The sequence below is a fragment of the Triticum dicoccoides genome, chromosome 5B, assembly GCF_002162155.2.
Source record: "Triticum dicoccoides isolate Atlit2015 ecotype Zavitan chromosome 5B, WEW_v2.0, whole genome shotgun sequence".
NCBI lineage: Eukaryota > Viridiplantae > Streptophyta > Magnoliopsida > Poales > Poaceae > Triticum > Triticum dicoccoides.
Window position 1 is genome coordinate 700,397,659 of NC_041389.1, and position 19,951 is coordinate 700,417,609.

Below are 19,951 nucleotides of genomic sequence, written 5' to 3' on the forward strand. Positions count from 1 at the left end.
CAAATATCGGAGAATAAATACGAGGCTATAATCAATCATGGATATAAGAGATCAAAGAAGACTCAAATAACTTTCATGGATAAAAACGTAGAGCTGATCATAAACTCAGAGTTCACCGGATCCCAACAAACACACCGTAAAAAGACTTACATAATATGGATCTCCAAGAGACCATTGTATTGATAATCAAGAGAGAGAGAGAGAGAGAGAGAGAAGAAGTCATCTAGCTACTAACTACGGACCCGTAGGTCTACAAAGAACTACTCACGCATCATCGGAGAGGTACCAATGGACATGATGCACCCCTCTATGATGGTGTCTAGATTGGATCTGGTGTTTTTGGCCTCTGCGGCAGCTGGAATTGATTTCCGTCGACTCCCCTAGGGTTTCTGGAATATTGGAGTATTTATAGAGCAAAGAGGTGGTGCGGGAGGCCAACGAGGAGGGCACAACCCACCGGGGTACGCCTGGGGCCCAGGCGCGCCCTGGTGGGTTATGCTCCCCTCATAGCTCCCCTCAGGTGCGTTCCTGGCCCACTGGATGTCTTCTGGCCCAAAAAAATCCACAAAAAGTTTCGCTGCGTTTGGACTCCGTTTGGTATTGATTTCCTACGTTGTACCAAACATGCAGAAAACAGCAACTGGAACTGGGCACTATGTCAGGTTAGTACCAAAAAATGATATAAAATGACTATAAAATGATTGTAAAACATCCAAGAATGATAATATAACAGCATGGAACAATCAAAAATTATAGATACATTGGAGACGTATCAATACCCAGTGTAGTGGAATCCATAATTCGCAATGCCTTTCAAATAACGCATTTCTCTCTCTAGAGCTTTCCAATGATCATCTCCCGGTTTTGAAACAAATCGGCTCAATTTGCTAATAGCAAAAGAGATGTCAGATCTTGTAGGACTGGCTAAATATATAAGTGAGCCAATAATCTGATAATATTTCAATTGATCTCTAGCAATTCTCCGATTCTTCTGAAGCAGCACTCTAGCATCGTATGGTGTTGGAGAGGATTTGCAGTCACTATAGCCAAAGCGACTTAAGATTTTTTCCACATAGTGAAATTGAAGCAATGTAATCCCACCATCATCATCTCTCAATAGCTTGATGTTCAGAATAACATCTGCTACTTCTAAATCCTTCATCTCAAAACAACGAAATATGAAATCCTTGAACTCCTTAATAACATTCAGATTTGTTCCGAAAATCAATATGTCATCAACATGCAAGCAAAGAATAACTCCCTCGCCCCCACCATGGCGATACTACACACAGTTTTCAGCTTTGTTTACAACAAAGCTTGCAGTTGTTAAAGTTCTTTCAAACTTCTCATGCCAGTACTTGGGTGCTTGCTTAAGTCCATACAAAGACTTCAGCAACTTGACACTTTTCCTTCCTGACCATCTACTACAAACCTATCTGATTGTTCCATATAAATTTCCTCGTCAAACTCTCCATTTAAGAAAGCAATCTTAACATCCATTTGATGAACGATAAGACCATGTGAGGTAGCTAGTGAAAGTAGCACTCAAATAGTGGTCAGTCGAGCCACAGGTGAGTAAGTATCAAATAAACCTTCACCTTCCTTTTGGGTATAACCCTTGGCCACGAGCCGTGCCTCTTATACTTCTCAATAGTACCATCAGGTCTAAACTTCTTCTTGAAAACCCATTTTCATCCTATAGATTTGCACCCATAAGGATGATCAGTGATCTCCCTAGTTTCATTGGCCAAGATGGAATCCATCTCACTACGGACTACTTCCTTCCAGTAGTCAGCATCTTCAGATGCATAAGCCTCTAAAATTGACCTAGGAGTATCATCCATGAGATACACAAGGAAATCATCACCAAAGGAAATTGCAGTCTTTTGTCTCTTGCTCCTTGTAGGAATTTCATTATTGCCCACCATGAGATTTTCAAAGTGTTCTATCGAAATGGTAGGTTCAATTGTAACTAATTCCTGACTCGATGGACTAGGCATCTCCTGATTTGATGAGCTAGCCATATCCTTCATGGGAAAGATATCTTCAAAGAAATTCGCATCATTCGACTCCATGATTGTACCGACATGCATGTCAAATACCTCAGATTTTACAATCAAGAATCTACATCCAATGTTATGAAAAGCATATCCCAAGAAAACACAATCCATAGTTTTGGTCCAAGCTTGCGCTTCTTTGGAATTGCACATTGACTTCCACCAAACAACCCAGGTTCATAGGTAAGAGAGTGTTACCCTTTTCTTCTCCCATCCCTCGAATGGAGTTATTTCTTTGTTCTTCGTAGGAACTCAGTTTAGGACATGACATGCAGTCAATATCGCCTCCCCCACCATGCCTTGGAGAGACCCAATGTGTCTAACATGGTGTTAACCAAATCAGTTAGAGTACGGTTCTTTCATTCGGCTACCCCATTTGACTGAGGTGAATAGGGAGGCGTCCTCTCATGGATTATACCATGTTCCGCACAAAAATAATCAAATTCGTTTGAGAAATACTCACCACCATGATCGGACATAAGCCTCTTAATCTTTCGATCAATTTGGTTTTCCACTTCAGCTTTATAGATCTTGAAAAAGTTCAAAGCCTCATCCTTAGATTCAGAAGATACACATGGCAGTATCTAGTGGAGTCATCAATTAACGTCATGGAATATTTCTTTCCACCTTTTGTCAAAACACCATTCATTTCACAAAGATCTGAATGTATGAGCTCTAGTGGTGCAAGATTTCTTATTTCTGCAGTGGTATGAGACTTACGAGGTTGCTTAGCTTGCACACAAACTTGACACTTAGATCCCTTAACAGTGTTGAAACTAGGAACTAAGTTCAACTTGGCTAGTCACGACATGCAACCAAAGTTAACATGACAGCGACGTGAATGCCAGAAATTTGATTCACTATTGTTGCAAACATGATTAACAACTTTATTGGAAACGTCTGACAAGGATAAACGAAACAAGCCTCCTGATTCATAGCCTTTACTAACAAAAGTTACATACTTGGATATTACAAATTTATTCGATTCAAAGACAAGCTTGTAGCCATCTCTACACATAAGAGATCCGCTAACAAGATTTTTATTGAGGGAGGGGACATAATGCACGTTCTTCAGCCGCACGATCTTCCCCGGATCGACCATGCCAACACCACGAACAAAAGCACTTGAACTGTTGCCCATTAGCGTGGTGGAAGTCCCTGAGGTCTGATAGGAAGAAAACATGAAAATATCACCACATACATACACATTAACATCCATGTCAATCAACCAATCAAGAGAATGACATACTGAAAGAATAGTGGAAAATATATCATACCCATCATCATTCGTGTCAATGTCACCAATGAAAACATTGGCGGTCTTGTCGCCTTTCCTATGTTGACGCTTATCATAATGGTTAGGGCAACTAGGAGCCCTCAGGATCTCCGCACACATGACAAACACATTTCTTCTTGTTAGTCTTCTTCTTGAAGTTGGTGTGCCGTGAAACCTTGTACTTTCCATCAAACTTTGCTTTACCATTGATACATCTCCAACATATCTATACTTTATGAAGTTTATACGTGTTGTGAAATAACATTTTTTTTTAGAATTGTGATTGGCATATTCAATCATTTTTTAAGTTTGCACTGCTTAGCATATGTCTGTCTGTTTGTCTAGATGATGTAAACTATGATGTCATGTTTGATCATGCCGGGTACACGAATGAACTTGGAGGGAGATGGCCTCCAATCTCGGCGCCATCTACATGCTTAATTTGTGGTGCTTAACTATGTCATTCTCTATCACACAGAAACAAATCGATGGTATGATGCTGGGATAGTCATGGAAATCTGGTGAACAGAAAAAATGAACTAGTTGTCGCTTACATTTAAACCTATTAAATCCAACATTGTTTGTTTAATTTAAATACATACATGCTGATTAAGTTGGGAACCATTTGCAAGGTGTAGTAAATCCCCAGGAAGATAAGAGTGGCATGCTGACACTTGCATAGATAAGCTCATTGTTTCAAGACAGGAAAGCACTAGCCATGGGATGATCTTCACGCTTGTCTGGTTTCTTCCTCCTAATGCCGAGTTTTGTTTACCATGTTGCTTCAGTGCTGATTGAGCTTATGTTACAGAAAAGTACTTGAATGGTACCCTGAATTCATTATGTGTTTATCAAGGATACTGTGACCATGCATCGGTACAAAAGGTGTCTCACACTTGTCAGGTTTCTTTTTAATGCTTAGTTTTTTTTTTTACCATGTTGATTCAATGCTGATAGAGCTTACGTTACTGAAAAGTTCTTGAATGGTACCCTGAATTCATCGTGTGTTTACGAGTTGGAATGTAATTGCTTGAGATTCATCAGGATTTGTGAGACCTGATCAAGGATGCTATGACCACGCAACGGCACAAAAAGGTGCAAGATAAGTAGATGATGCATACAAGTATACATACATAGGTTGTTCTTTGGATTCTACACATCTTGTCAAGATCATAATGAGTGATCCACATTTTTGCTTCCATTTTTTAGTGGAGGAACAAAACTGTTTTGCGGCCTCTTAGTCTGATTTAAAGTTCAGTCAAAAGATAACTCTAGCTGCTGAAATGGACATATGCCAAAAGTACAAATAAAAAAATGCATCCATCTTAAATAGATAATAAACTGGATCGCAGTATGTATTTTTATGATATTTTTATGATTTCATACCACTGCATAGTAAGTACTCCTCCGTCCCATAATATAAGATCTTCGTTTTGCAAGCTTGCAACGATGTTATATTATGGGACGGAGGGAGTACATTGCTACAAGTTGTATATAGACAATAAATGAGGCAAACGGTTAATACAGAAGCCCCAATAATAGGGAAGAACAAGACGTCATTTTACAGAGTTCCACAGTAAACAGACCAGCTTTCACCTGCTCCATCAGCGGTTCAGCACATTATCAACTAAAAGGGCAAGAAACCCACCAAAAGAGACCAATAAACTATCCAACCCAGCAAACAAAAACACATATCAATGATCCAAGGTGACGTTTCAAAAGCACCAGAATGTATACATAATAAGGGAGGTAAAGCTGAATACGCAACGAGTTTGTCCACAATAGTACCCCAAGTTACACTTGTGAATTGTCTTGTTTATCAACAGATGGTTGAAACCCATGTGCCCCAAGCAGATGACAAATGCAATCCCGATGTTCACCACAATATAACTGCGCATAACAGCAGCGACAGCACGCCAATTAATACGAATCAGCTAACACAAAACATTGGTCCCAATGTCAGGAAGCCATTACAGTTATCGAACCAGTTGCTAGCCAAGAAAAACGTCAGGTCAGGTCTTGCACAAGACTAGACACAACTCTGTGACTGGATTACTGGCCAGAACCATAAATTAAACTGGGGAACACCCAAAGGTTACTTAGTAGACCGCAGTCGGGAGGGGACGCACGACCATAGAACATGGGGTGAACTGTTCTTTTTTGTACTGGCTGACCAAGCTCGACCGCAGTCCAAGTCTCATCAGGATCATCAGATAGCCTCGCAAAATAAATGCAGTTACTCTTTCCTCCCCATCTTTCCGGGCTGATGCAGCAGAATGTAGGGTTCCTCCTATCAAGACTAACAAACAACGCATGATTTTCCAACTTCTCTAACTTCACCCACTTTGCCGGTTCAATAGAAAAATTGAGGCGATAGACCTTAAAGGTTGAGTTGAATAAGACATCTGATTCGCTGGAGCTTAAGCTTTGAACAACCATGAGAAGCATGTCACCACAGACCACCAACCACGAGTTAATAGGCAGGAACTCCCATTGAATTACTACTTCTCGCATGCTGAACTGAGGTGACAAGTGTATAGTGTGGAGCCTCAGAAAAGCATCTATGACAAAGATATCATCTTTAAAGGACACAATCTGATAGATGCGTTCACGACCAATATCAAGAGGGTGCTCGGACCAGAAGTTTGTTCCAACCTGCCACTCAAACATGGAAGCCCTCGAGAAAAGGAGGAGGCGAGAGTTGGGTGAAATTAATGGAGCCGTAAGGATGCCTATGCCACAAAAGTATCCAAGTTGGTTGCTGGCTGGGAGTTTAGGGGGATTCACCTTGGTGCCAGTGTACACATCGACAAGGAGGCAGTGCTCCTTGTAGGAGAAGATAAGATACCCATATGAACAGCCCAAATAGTGCATTGTATTTGGACTATTTTCAGGCACTGAACACACAAGGGATAAGTCTTTCTTGGTAGGATCACTGAGCTGCCATTTGCAATTAGATAAAAGGATGGGCTTGATATCACCATTATGTGGATGAACATAAGAACCATCTGGTTTGAAGTGAAGTGGCGGGAAGCTGAATGTATGCGCAGATGGAAAGGTAGAGACTGCAGTGCGCCAAGAGTGGCATGTGCCAATGAAAGCAAGGAAGTCATGGAATGAGTTAAAGAGAGCGATAATTTCGTGAAGCAGAATTTCATGAAGCAGGCTGTCCACGAGATCTGCACAAACATGAGGTCCAGACAATGGTGGGGAGGTAGAGGCTGAGGCGGGGCAGGTGTTCTTAGACGGCATCTCTACAGTGGTAACTTCTCTGCAACATAGAAATTCAAGAATAACGGATCAAAATAAAGAACTGAAACATAATAGATAATATATCAAATAAATATTTCAGGAGTTAATACACTACAAGAAATGCAGGACGCTTTAACTGAACAATAAGGCAAACAGGAGTGTCAACTGGCACATGCCAAACGTCAACCAGAAGAAGCTACTCCAGAACTGCCTACAACTAGTTTTTTTTTCTGCATCAATGTAACCATAATATCTCCAGTGAGCCAGCCAATGCTATATGCAATTGTATATTTTCAAATCATGACAGAGGGTGTGTGTTGTAGAGTATTCTCAAAAAAAACACAATAGTATGCCCCCCTCTTCTAGAAACTTCTATGTGATGATTTATTATCTGCAATTCACTTGGTCGTTTAACAGAAGTGAGCATTGTTCATTGCAGCACCGTGACCATGACCATGATTCCATGAGAAAGACAAAATGAACAAGAGACCATTCATACACTAAATCTACTTTGGATCCAACCCAACCGCGCAATAAACTGAATCATAACAGGTGACCAATTTCTGTAACAAAAAAAAAGGATAATAACACTCCGATGTTTACGTGCACAACTTTGATAAGAAATTTTAGTTTATTCCTTCTCAGTAATCAGTCACAATAAAAGTATCCATCAAATCACATTGGACATGGAGTTTCAGAAAATCACTGAACCAAGTGAACACAGTTAAAAGGCAGCAGCATGACCACCACCAAACAAATACGGAGTAGTTACCAAAACTGTAATACTCATCTACATTGGAGTTAAGGAAAATCGCCGCTCATCAGAGACAATGAGGTTATCAAGAATTGAACCGAGTGAACTTGTTCCATGTGAAATTGTCAATACCGAGCTGACACACCTTGTAGGCAGTGGTGGAGATCCAAATTTAGGGGAGGCCGGTGCAGTAACTAGCACTATTAATTCACAAGAATGCCCTAAATATGACTGTCAAATGTTCCTACCAATTCGCCAAAATACTCAAGATTGCCGACCCTCGCGATTCTGGTTTAAACCCTAACTTAGATGTGAAAGATAAAAGAGGGAGAAAGGAGAGACGAGCGAGGGTAGGGTTGGGGTGAGGGTGCAGACCTGGAGCTGAGAGCGGTGTCTTCCGGCGGCAAGGGTTCGGCACCCTGCTGCGGCACCCGCGCTCTTCCGCGGCGGCGGCGGCGGCTTCCGGCCATGGGGGGGCACACACGACACAGCTTCCGCCGCGTCCCTTCTCACTGGTTTGGTCGGTCAATGCGACTGTGAATTCGCCATCTTTGCGACAGGAAAATTGGGCCATGGAGCTTGTGGGCCGATCCCCAAACGAGGACCAGCCCAGCCAGGTTCACCTAGCCGGCCCGTATCGTTGGTTGGACGAGCGCAGGCGATAAACATAGATTTTGAGTGAAAAAATACAAAGCTGGCCCTTTGGCCAAAGTTCAGCACAAAATGGCCCTCTTTTGAAATTATTTCATAAAAGGGCCCCACCCGCATGATGCCCGCGCCCGGGGAGTCATGCTAGATACCATAACGCCACGGTCAAAGGCGACATGCACGTTGGCGCTGACTGCCACGTAGGTCTAGCCTTGGGCCCAGGGCGCCATGGGCTGCACCACGACGCCCCGGCCTGGGGCGCCATACCCCTTCACCATATCGCGCCCGAGCCCCTCTGCTCTCTGTTCGTTCCTTCCTCTCTCTGTTCTTTCCCCACACCCATGGCGCCCCTCAAATCGCCCCTACCTCTTCCCACTCAAATGTTGCGGATCGGAGACAAAAATCGATAGATCCAGTTGTCCTTCGAATCCTCAAGGTATTCTCCTCCCTTTCTCCTCTTTCTATTGGTTGAAATCTCTGCATTTGATTGATTTGGGTGAAACCCTAGTTCATCCTTTTCTTGAAATGGATAGTGGATTTTGGTGTGATAATGTAGGGATTAGTGTGATTTAGGATATGTATGGTTTAGAATATGTATGATATAGGATTTTTATGAAAGTGCTATGAATTTGGTTAGGATATGTACGCACATATATGGTGTATGGAAGAATTAGTGCAAATATATGGTGTATGGTATTGTAGAAAATTGTATGCACATATATGGTGTATGGAAGAAGAATTAGTGTATAAATTTTGCACATGTATGTATGTTTTTGCACTAGTGCGGATATTTACAAATGACAACAGGGCTTACCATATACACTTGTAATTTGCATGATGGCTTCTCTTATCAATCCATCGTACGATCAATTGCATCATGGACGGTTCATGGCACAAGAAGGAAGGGTTTTGGATCAGCTTCACGTGAGGTCCGGTTCAGTTCATGACAAGATGGAGTATGACGAGCGATACACAGAGTATATCCGGAAGACCGGGCTTCTCCCTTTCATCTCACTCATGTCTCGTTCGATGTCGAAGATGAACCCTTGTGCGATCACCGCACTATTGAACGACACATACTTATCACTTCTATGTTGGGGAGATGACGGTCACTTTGCAGGATGTCACTACTAGGGAAAAGCCTAGCAGCAGCGCGGGTTTTAGGCCTATCAGTAGCGCGGGGCGATGCGCTACTGATAAGGCGCTACAGCTAACGTGTAGCAGTAGCGCCTGCCATCCCACGCTACTGCTATACATGGATAGCTGTAGCGCGCTTCAGTGAAGAGCGCTACTAATATTATCTGCATCGCTTTTTACAGGGCAACGCTACTGGTAAGGCGGCGCTACTGCTAACTTTTGTCCATCGCTACTACTAGTTTTATTAGTTTTTTTTTCTACATATTTGTTTTTATTTGAATAGGCTTTATACAATAATCTTTAGCATATCATACACATACAAATGTAATCATAGCTGAAGGAAATATGCCCTAGAGGCAATAATAAAGTTATTATTTATTTCCTCATATCATGATAAATGTTTATTATTCATGCTAGAATTGTATTAACCGGAAACATGATACATGTGTGAATACATAGACAAACATAAAGTCACTAGTATGCCTCTACTTGACTAGCTCATTAATCAAATATGGTTATGTTTCCTAACCATAGACATGTGTTGTCATTTGATTAATGGGATCACATCATTAGGATAATGATGTGATTGACATGACCCATTTCATTAGCATAGCACTTGATCGTTTAGTATATTGCTATTGCTTTCTTCATGACTTATACAAAGTTCCTGCAACTATGAGATTGTGCAACTCCCGTTTACCGGAAGAACACTTTGTGTGCTACCAAACGTCACAACGTAACTGGGTGATTATAAAGGTGCTCTACAGGTGTTTCCGAAGGTACATGTTGGGTTGGCATAATTCGAGATTAGGTTTTGTCACTCCGATTGTCGGAGAGGTATCTCTGGGCCCTCTCGGTAATACTCATCACCTAAGCCTTGCAAGAATTGTAACTAATGAGTTAGTTATAAGATGATGTGTTACAGAACGAGTAAAGAGACTTGCCGGTAACGAGATTGAACTAGGTATTGGATACCGACGATCAAATCTCACGCAAGTAACATATTGATGACAAAGGGAACAATGTATGTTGTTATGCGGCTTGACCGATAAAGATCTTCGTAGAATATGTAGGAACCAATATGGGCATCCAGGTCCCGCTATTGGTTATTGACCGAGAATGGTTCTAGGTCATGTCTACATAGTTCTCGAACCCGTAGGGTCCGCACGCTTAACGTTACGATGACAGTTTTATTATGAGTTTATAAGTTTTGATGTACCGAAGTTTGTTCGGAGTCCCGGATGTGATCACGGACATGACGATGAGTCTCAAAATGCTCGAGACATAAAGATTGATATATTGGACGACTATATTCGGACACCGGAAGTGTTCCGGGTGATTTCGGAGAAAACTGGAGTGCCGGAGGGGGGGGGTTATCGGAACCCCCCGGGAGAGTATTGGGCCTTATGGGACTTAGGGGAAAGGAGAGAGGGGCGGCCAGCATGGGCCGCGCGCCCCCTCCCCCCTCTGGTCCGAATTGGACTAGGAGGGGGGCGGCGCCCCCCCCCTTTCCTTCCCCCTCTCCCCCTTCCTTCCCCCTCCTAGTAGGAGTAGGAAAGGAGGAGTCCTACTCCTACTAGGAGGAGGATTCCTCCTCCCTTGGCGCGCCCAAGGGGCCGGCCGGCCTCCCCCCTTGCTCCTTTATATACGGGGGCAGGGGGGCACCCCATGACACAACAAGTTGATCTACGGATCGTTCCTTAGCCGTGTGCGGTGCCCCCCTCCACCATATTCCACCTCGGTCATATCATCGCGGAGTTTAGGCGAAGCCCTGCGCCGGTAGAGCATCATCATCGTCACCACGCCGTCGTGCTGATGGAACTCATCCCCGAAGCTTTGCTGGATCGGAGCCCGGGGATCGTCATCGAGCTGAACGTGTGCTGAACTCGGAGGTGCCGTACGTTCGGTACTTGGATCGGTCGGATCGTGAAGACGTACGACTACATCAACCGCGTTGTCATAACGCTTCCGCTTACGGTCTACGAGGGTACGTGGTCAACACTCTCCCCTCTCGTTGTTATGCCATCACCATGATCTTGCGTGTACGTAGGAATTTTTTTGAAATTACTACGTTCCCCAACAGTGGCATCCGAGCCTAGGTTTTATGCGTTGATGTTATATGCACGAGTAGAACACAAGTGAGTTGTGGGCGATACAAGTCATACTGCTTACCAGCATGTCATACTTTGGTTGGCGGTATTGTTGGATGAAGCGGCCCGGACCGACATTACACGTACGCTTACGCGAGACTGGTTTTACCGCCGTGCTTTGCACACAGGTGACTAGCGGGTGTCAGTTTCTCCAACTTTAGTTGAACCAAGTGTGGCTACGCCCGGTCCTTGAGAAGGTTAAAACAACACCAACTTGACAAACTATCGTTGTGGTTTTGATGCGTAGGTAAGAACGGTTCTTGCTCAGCCCGTAGCAGCCACGTAAAACTTGCAACAACAAAGTAGAGGACGTTAACTTGTTTTTGCAGGGCATGTTGTGATGTGATATGGTCAAGACGTGATGAGATATAAGTTGTTGTATGAGATGATCATGTTTTGTTGAAGTTATCGGCAACCGGCAGAAGCTCTATGGTTGTCTCTTTGTTGCATAAGATGCAAGTGCCAAATAATTGCTTTACTTTATCGCTATGCGATAGCAATAGTTGCAAGAGCAATAGTTGGCGAGACGACCATGTGACGACACATTGATATAGATCAAGATGATGAAGATCATGGTGTTGTGCCGGTGACGATAGAGATCATGACAGTACTTTGGAGATGGAAATCAAAGGCGCAAGATGATCATGGCCATATCATGTCACATATTTTTGATTACATATGATGTTTATCTATTATACATCTTATTCTTGCTTTGATTGACGGTAGCATTCTAAGATGATCTCTCACTAATTATCAAGAAGTGTTCTCCCTGAGTATGCACCGTTGCCAAAGTTCGTCGTGCCCAGACACCACGTGATGATCGGGTGTGATAAGCTCTACGTCCATCTACAACGGGTGCAAGCCAGTTTTGCACACGCGGAATACTCAGGTTAAACTTGACGAGCCTAGCATATGCAGATATGGCCTCGGAACACGGAGACCGAAAGGTCGAGCGTGAATCATATAGTAGATATGATCAACATAGTGATGTTCACCACTGAAACTACTCCATCTCACGTGATGATCGGACATGGTGTAGTTGATATGGATCACGTAATCACTTAGAGGATTAGAGGGATGTCTATCTAAGTGGGAGTTCTTAAGTAATATGATTAATTGAACTTTAATTTATCATGAACTTAGTCCTGGTAGTATTTTGCAAATTATGTTGTAGATCAATAGCTTGCATTGTTGCTTTCATATGTTTATTTTGATATGTTCCTAGAGAAAATTGTGTTGAAAAATGTTATTAGCAATGATGCGGATTGGATCCGTGATCTAAGGTTTATCCTCATTGCTGTGCAGAAGAATTATGCCCTTGATGCACCGCTAGGTGACAGACCTATTGCAGGAGCAGATGCAGACGTTATGAACGTTTGGCTAGCTCAATATGATGACTACTTGATAGTTTTGTGCACCATGCTTTACGGCTTAGAATCGGGACTTCAAAGACGTTTTGAATGTCATGGACCATATGAGATGTTCCAGGAGTTGAAGTTAATATTTCAAGCAAATACCCGAGTTGAGAGATATGAAGTCTCCAACAAGTTCTATAGCTAAAAGATGGAGGAGAATCGCTCAACTAGTAAGCATGTGCTCAGATTGTCTGGGTACTTCAATCACTTGAATCAAGTGGGAGTTCATCTTCCAGATAAGATAGTGATTGACAGAATTCTCTAGTCACCATCGCTAAGTTACTAGAACTTCGTGATGAACTATAGTATGCAAGGGATGACGAAAACAACTCCCGAGCTCTTCGTGATGTTGAAATCGACGAAGGTAGAAATCAAGAAAGAGCATCAAGTGTTGATGATTGACAAGACCACTAGTTTCAAGAAAAGGGCAAAGGGAAAGAAAGGAAAACTTCAAGTAGAATGGCAAACAAGTTGTCACTCCCGTGAAGAAGCCCAAAGCTGGACCTAAGCCTGAAACTGAGTGATTATATTGCAAAGGAAATGGTCACTAGAAGCGGAAATGCCCTGAATATTTGGTGGATAAGAAGGATGGCAAAGTGAACAAGGGTATATTTGATATACATGTTATTGATGTATACTTTACTACTGTTTATAGTAGCCCCTGGGTATTTGATACTTGTTCGGTTGCTAAATATTAGTAACTCAAAACAGGAGTTACAGAATAAAACAAAAACTAGTTGAGGGTGAAGTGACGATATGTGTTGGAAGTGGTTCCAAGATTGATATGATCATCATCGCACACTCCCTATACTTTCGGGATTAGTGTTAAACCTAAATAAATGTTATTTGGCATTTGCATTGAGCATGAATATGATTTGATCATGTTTATTGCAATACAGTTATTCATTTAAAGTTAGAGAATAATTGTTGTTCTTTTTACATGAATAAAACCTTCAATGGTCATACACCCTATGAAAATAGTTTGTTGGATCTCGATCGTAGTGATACACATATTCATTTGATGCCAAAAGATGCAAAGTTAATAATGATAGTGCAACTTATTTGTGGCACTGCCGTTTGGGTCATATCGGTGTAAAGCGCATGAAGAAACTCCATAAAGATGGATTTTCGGAATCAGTTGGTTATGAATCATTTGATGGTTGCGAACCGTGCCTTTTGGGCATAATGACTAAAACTCCGTTCTCCGGAACAATGGAACAAGCTACTGACTTATTGGAAATAATACATACCGATGTATGTGATCCAATGAGTGTTGATGCTCGTGGCAAGTATCGTTATTTTCTGACCTTCACAAGATGATTTGAGCAGATATGGGTATATCTACTTGATGAAACATAAGTCTGAAATAGTTGAAAGGTTCAAAGAATTTCAGAGTGAAGTGGAAAAATCATCGTAACAAGAAAATAAAGTTTCTGCGATCTGATCGCGGAGACGAATATTTGAGTTACGAGTTTGGTCTTCAATTAAAACAATGTGGAATAGTTTCACAGCTCATGCCACCTGGAACACCACAACGTTATGGTGTGTCCGAACGTCGTAACCGCACTTTATTGGATATGGTGCGATCTATGATGTCTCTTATTGATTTACCATTATCGTTTTGGGGTTATGCATTAGAGACAGCTGCATTCACGTTAAAAGGGCACCATCTAAATCCGTTGAGAAGACGCCTTATGAACTGTGGTGTGGCAAGAATTGAACCGAGTGAACTTGTTCCATGTGAAATTGTCAATACCGAGCTGAGACACCTTGTAGGCAGTGGTGGAGATCCAAATTGAGGGGAGGCCGGTGCAGTAACTAGCACTATTAATTCACAAGAATGCCCTAAATATGACTGTCAAATGTTCCTACCAATTCGCCAAAATACTCAAGATTGCCGACCCTCGCGATTCTGGTTTAAACCCTAACTTAGATGTGAAAGATAAAAGAGGGGGAAAGGAGAGACGAGCGAGGGTAGGGTTGGGGTGAGGGTGCAGACCTGGAGCTGAGAGCGGTGTCTTCCGGCGGCAAGGGTTCGGCACCCTGCTGCGGCACCCGCGCTCTTCCGCGGCGGCGGCGGCGGCTTCCGGCCATGGGGGGGCACACACGACACAGCTTCCGCCGCGTCCCTTCTCACTGGTTTGGTCGGTCAATGCGACTGTGAATTCGCCATCTTTGCGACAGGAAAATTGGGCCATGGAGCTTGTGGGACGATCCCCAAACGAGGACCAGCCCAGCCTGGTTCACCTACCCGGCCCGTATCGTTGGTTGGACGAGCGCAGGCGATAAACATAGATTTTGAGTGAAAAAATACAAAGCTGGCCCTTTGGCCAAAGTTCAGCACAAAATGGCCCTCTTTTGAAATTATTTCATAAAAGGGCCCCACCCGCATGATGCCCGCGCCCGGGGAGTCATGCTAGATACCATAACGCCACGGTCAAAGGCGACATGCACGTTGGCGCTGACTGCCACGTAGGTCTAGCCTTGGGCCCAGGGCGCCATGGGCTGCACCACGACGCCCCGGCCTGGGGCGCCATACCCCTTCACCATATCGCGCCCGAGCCCCTCTGCTCTCTGTTCGTTCCTTCCTCTCTCTGTTCTTTCCCCACACCCATGGCGCCCCTCAAATCGCCCCTACCTCTTCCCACTCAAATGTTGCGGATCGGAGACAAAAATCGATAGATCCAGTTGTCCTTCGAATCCTCAAGGTATTCTCCTCCCTTTCTCCTCTTTCTATTGGTTGAAATCTCTGCATTTGATTGATTTGGGTGAAACCCTAGTTCATCCTTTTCTTGAAATGGATAGTGGATTTTGGTGTGATAATGTAGGGATTAGTGTGATTTAGGATATTTATGGTTTAGAATATGTATGATATAGGATTTTTATGAAAGTGCTATGAATTTGGTTAGGATATGTACGCACATATATGGTGTATGGAAGAATTAGTGCAAATATATGGTGTATGGTATTGTAGAAAATTGTATGCACATATATGGTGTATGGAAGAAGAATTAGTGTATAAATTTTGCACATGTATGTATGTTTTTGCACTAGTGCGGATATTTACAAATGACAACAGGGCTTACCATATACACTTGTAATTTGCATGATGGCTTCTCTTATCAATCCATCGTACGATCAATTGCATCATGGACGGTTCATGGCACAAGAAGGAAGGGTTTTGGATCAGCTTCACGTGAGGTCCGGTTCAGTTCATGACAAGATGGAGTATGACGAGCGATACACAGAGTATATCCGGAAGACCGGGCTTCTCCCTTTCATCTCACTCATGTCTCGTTCGATGTCGAAGATGAACCCTTGTGCGATCACCGCACTCGTTGAACGACACATACTTATCACTTCTATGTTGGGGAGATGACGGTCACTTTGCAGGATGTCACTACTAGGGAAAAGCCTAGCAGCAGCGCGGGTTTTAGGCCTATCAGTAGCGCGGGGCGATGCGCTACTGATAAGGCGCTACAGCTAACGTGTAGCAGTAGCGCCTGCCATCCCACGCTACTGCTATACATGGATAGCTGTAGCGCGCTTCAGTGAAGAGCGCTATTAATATTATCTGCATCGCTTTTTACAGGGCAACGCTACTGGTAAGGCGGCGCTACTGCTAACTTTTGTCCATCGCTACTACTAGTTTTATTAGTTTTTTTTCTACATATTTGTTTTTATTTGAATAGGCTTTATACAATAATCTTTAGCATATCATACACATACAAATGTAATCATAGCTGAAGGAAATATGCCCTAGAGGCAATAATAAAGTTATTATTTATTTCCTCATATCATGATAAATGTTTATTATTCATGCTAGAATTGTATTAACCGGAAACATGATACATGTGTGAATACATAGACAAACATAAAGTCACTAGTATGCCTCTACTTGACTAGCTCATTAATCAAAGATGGTTATGTTTCCTAACCATAGACATGTGTTGTCATTTGATTAATGGGATCACATCATTAGGATAATGATGTGATTGACATGACCCATTCCGTTAGCATAGCACTTGATCGTTTAGTATATTGCTATTGCTTTCTTCATGACTTATACAAAGTTCCTGCAACTATGAGATTGTGCAACTCCCGTTTACCGGAAGAACACTTTGTATGCTACCAAACGTCACAACGTAACTGGGTGATTATAAAGGTGCTCTACAGGTGTTTCCGAAGGTACATGTTGGGTTGGCATAATTCGAGATTAGGTTTTGTCACGCCGATTGTCGGAGAGGTATCTCTGGGCCCTCTCGGTAATACTCATCACCTAAGCCTTGCAAGAATTGTAACTAATGAGTTAGTTATAAGATGATGTGTTACAGAACGAGTAAAGAGACTTGCCGGTAACGAGATTGAACTAGGTATTGGATACCGACGATCAAATCTCACGCAAGTAACATATCGATGACAAAGGGAACAACGTATGTTGTTATGCGGCTTGACCGATAAAGATCTTCGTAGAATATGTAGGAACCAATATGGGCATCCAGGTCCCGCTATTGGTTATTGACCGAGAATGGTTCTAGGTCATGTCTACATAGTTCTCGAACCCGTAGGGTCCGCACGCTTAACGTTACGATGACAGTTTTATTATGAGTTTATAAGTTTTGATGTACCGAAGTTTGTTCGGAGTCCCGGATGTGATCACGGACATGACGATGAGTCTCGAAATGCTCGAGACATAAAGATTGATATATTGGACGACTATATTCGGACACCGGAAGTGTTCCGGGTGATTTCGGAGAAAACTGGAGTGCCGGAGGGGGGGGGGTTATCGGAACCCCCCGGGAGAGTATTGGGCCTTATGGGCCTTTGGGGAAAGGAGAGAGGGGCGGCCAGCATGGGCCGCGCGCCCCCTCCCCCCTCTGGTCCGAATTGGACTAGGAGGGGGGCGGCGCCCCCCCCCTTTCCTTCCCCCTCTCCCCCTTCCTTCCCCCTCCTAGTAGGAGTAGGAAAGGAGGAGTCCTACTCCTACTAGGAGGAGGATTCCTCCTCCCTTGGCGCGCCCAAGGGGCCGGCCGGCCTCCCCCCTTGCTCCTTTATATACGGGGGCAGGGGGGCACCCCATGACACAACAAGTTGATCTACGGATCGTTCCTTAGCCGTGTGCGGTACCCCCCTCCACCATATTCCACCTCGGTCATATCATCGCGGAGTTTAGGTGAAGCCCTGCGCCGGTAGAGCATCATCATCGTCACCACGCCGTCGTGCTGATGGAACTCATCCCCGAAGCTTTGCTGGATCGGAGCCCGGGGATCGTCATCGAGCTGAACGTGTGCTGAACTCGGAGGTGCCGTACGTTCGGTACTTGGATCGGTCGGATCGTGAAGACGTACGACTACATCAACCGCGTTGTCATAACGCTTCCGCTTATGGTCTACGAGGGTACATGGACAACACTCTCCCCTCTCGTTGCTATGCCATCACCATGATCTTGCGTGTACGTACGAAATTTTTTGAAATTACTACGTTCCCCAACAGTGGCATCCGAGCCTAGGTTTTATGCGTTGATGTTATATGCACGAGTAGAACACAAGTGAGTTGTGGGCGATACAAGTCATACTGCTTACCAGCATGTCATACTTTGGTTCGGCGGTATTGTTGGATGAAGCGGCCCGGACCGACATTACACGTACGCTTACGCGAGACTGGTTTTACCGCCGTGCTTTGCACACAGGTGACTAGCGGGTGTCAGTTTCTCCAACTTTAGTTGAACCAAGTGTGGCTACGCCCGGTCCTTGAGAAGGTTAAAACAACACCAACTTGACGAACTATCGTTGTGGTTTTGATGCATAGGTAAGAACGGTTCTTGCTCAGCCCGTAGCAGCCACGTAAAACTTGCAACAACAAAGTAGAGGACGTCTAACTTGTTTTTGCAGGGCATGTTGTGATGTGATATGGTCAAGACGTGATGAGATATAAGTTGTTGTATGAGATGATCATGTTTTGTTGAAGTTATTGGCAACCGGCAGAAGCTCTATGGTTGTCTCTTTGTTGCATAAGATGCAAGTGCCAAATAATTGCTTTACTTTATCGCTATGCGATAGAAATAGTTGCAAGAGCAATAGTTGGCGAGACGACCATGTGACGACACATTGATATAGATCAAGATGATGAAGATCATGGTGTTGTGCCGGTGACGATAGAGATCATGACAGTACTTTGGAGATGGAAATCAAAGGCGCAAGATGATCATGGCCATATCATGTCACATATTTTTGATTGCATATGATGTTTATCTATTATACATCTTATTCTTGCTTTGATTGACGGTAGCATTCTAAGATGATCTCTCACTAATTATCAAGAAGTGTTCTCCCTGAGTATGCACCGTTGCCAAAGTTCGTCGTGCCCAGACACCACGTGATGATCGGGTGTGATAAGCTCTACGTCCATCTACAACGGGTGCAAGCCAGTTTTGCACACGCGGAATACTCAGGTTAAACTTGATGAGCCTAGCATATGCAGATATGGCCTCGGAACACGGAGACCGACAGGTCGAGCGTGAATCATATAGTAGATATGATCAACATAGTGATGTTCACCATTGAAACTACTCCATCTCACGTGATGATCGGACATGGTGTAGTTGATATGGATCACGTAATCACTTAGAGGATTAGAGGGATGTCTATCTAAGTGGGAGTTCTTAAGTAATATGATTAATTGAACTTTAATTTATCATGGACTTAGTCCTGGTAGTATTTTGCAAATTATGTTGTAGATCAATAGCTTGCATTGTTGCTTTCATATGTTTAGTTTGATATGTTCCTAGAGAAAATTGTGTTGAAAAATGTTAGTAGCAATGATGCGGATTGGATCCGTGATCTAAGGTTTATCCTCATTGCTGTGCAGAAGAATTATGTCCTTGATGCACCGCTAGGTGACAGACCTATTGCAGGAGCAGATGCAGACGTTATGAACGTTTGGCTAGCTCAATATGATGACTACTTGATAGTTTTGTGCACCATGCTTTACGGCTTAGAATCGAGACTTCAAAGACGTTTTGAACGTCATGGACCATATGAGATGTCCCAGGAGTTGAAGTTAATATTTCAAGCAAATATCCGAGTTGAGAGATATGAAGTCTCCAACAAGTTCTATAGCTAAAAGATGGAGGAGAATCGCTCAACTAGTAAGCATGTGCTCAGATTGTCTGGGTACTTCAATCACTTGAATCAAGTGGGAGTTCATCTTCCAGATAAGATAGTGATTGACAGAATTCTCTAGTCACCATCACTAAGTTACTA

General features: G+C 43.4%; 1 protein-coding gene across 1 annotated transcript; it reads right to left on the minus strand.

The window, feature by feature from the left end:
- Nucleotides 1-4,902: 4,902 nt before the first annotated feature.
- Nucleotides 4,903-7,785, minus strand: LOC119306726. Its single transcript, XM_037582870.1, has 2 exons — nucleotides 7,715-7,785; nucleotides 4,903-6,604 (listed from the first exon to the last, which is right to left on the minus strand). Exon 2 carries the CDS (start codon nucleotides 6,583-6,585, stop codon nucleotides 5,386-5,388), a length of 1,200 nt encoding a protein of 399 aa, XP_037438767.1. The 5' UTR covers nucleotides 6,586-6,604; nucleotides 7,715-7,785; the 3' UTR covers nucleotides 4,903-5,385.
- Between the last annotated feature and the right edge of the window lie 12,166 nt (nucleotides 7,786-19,951).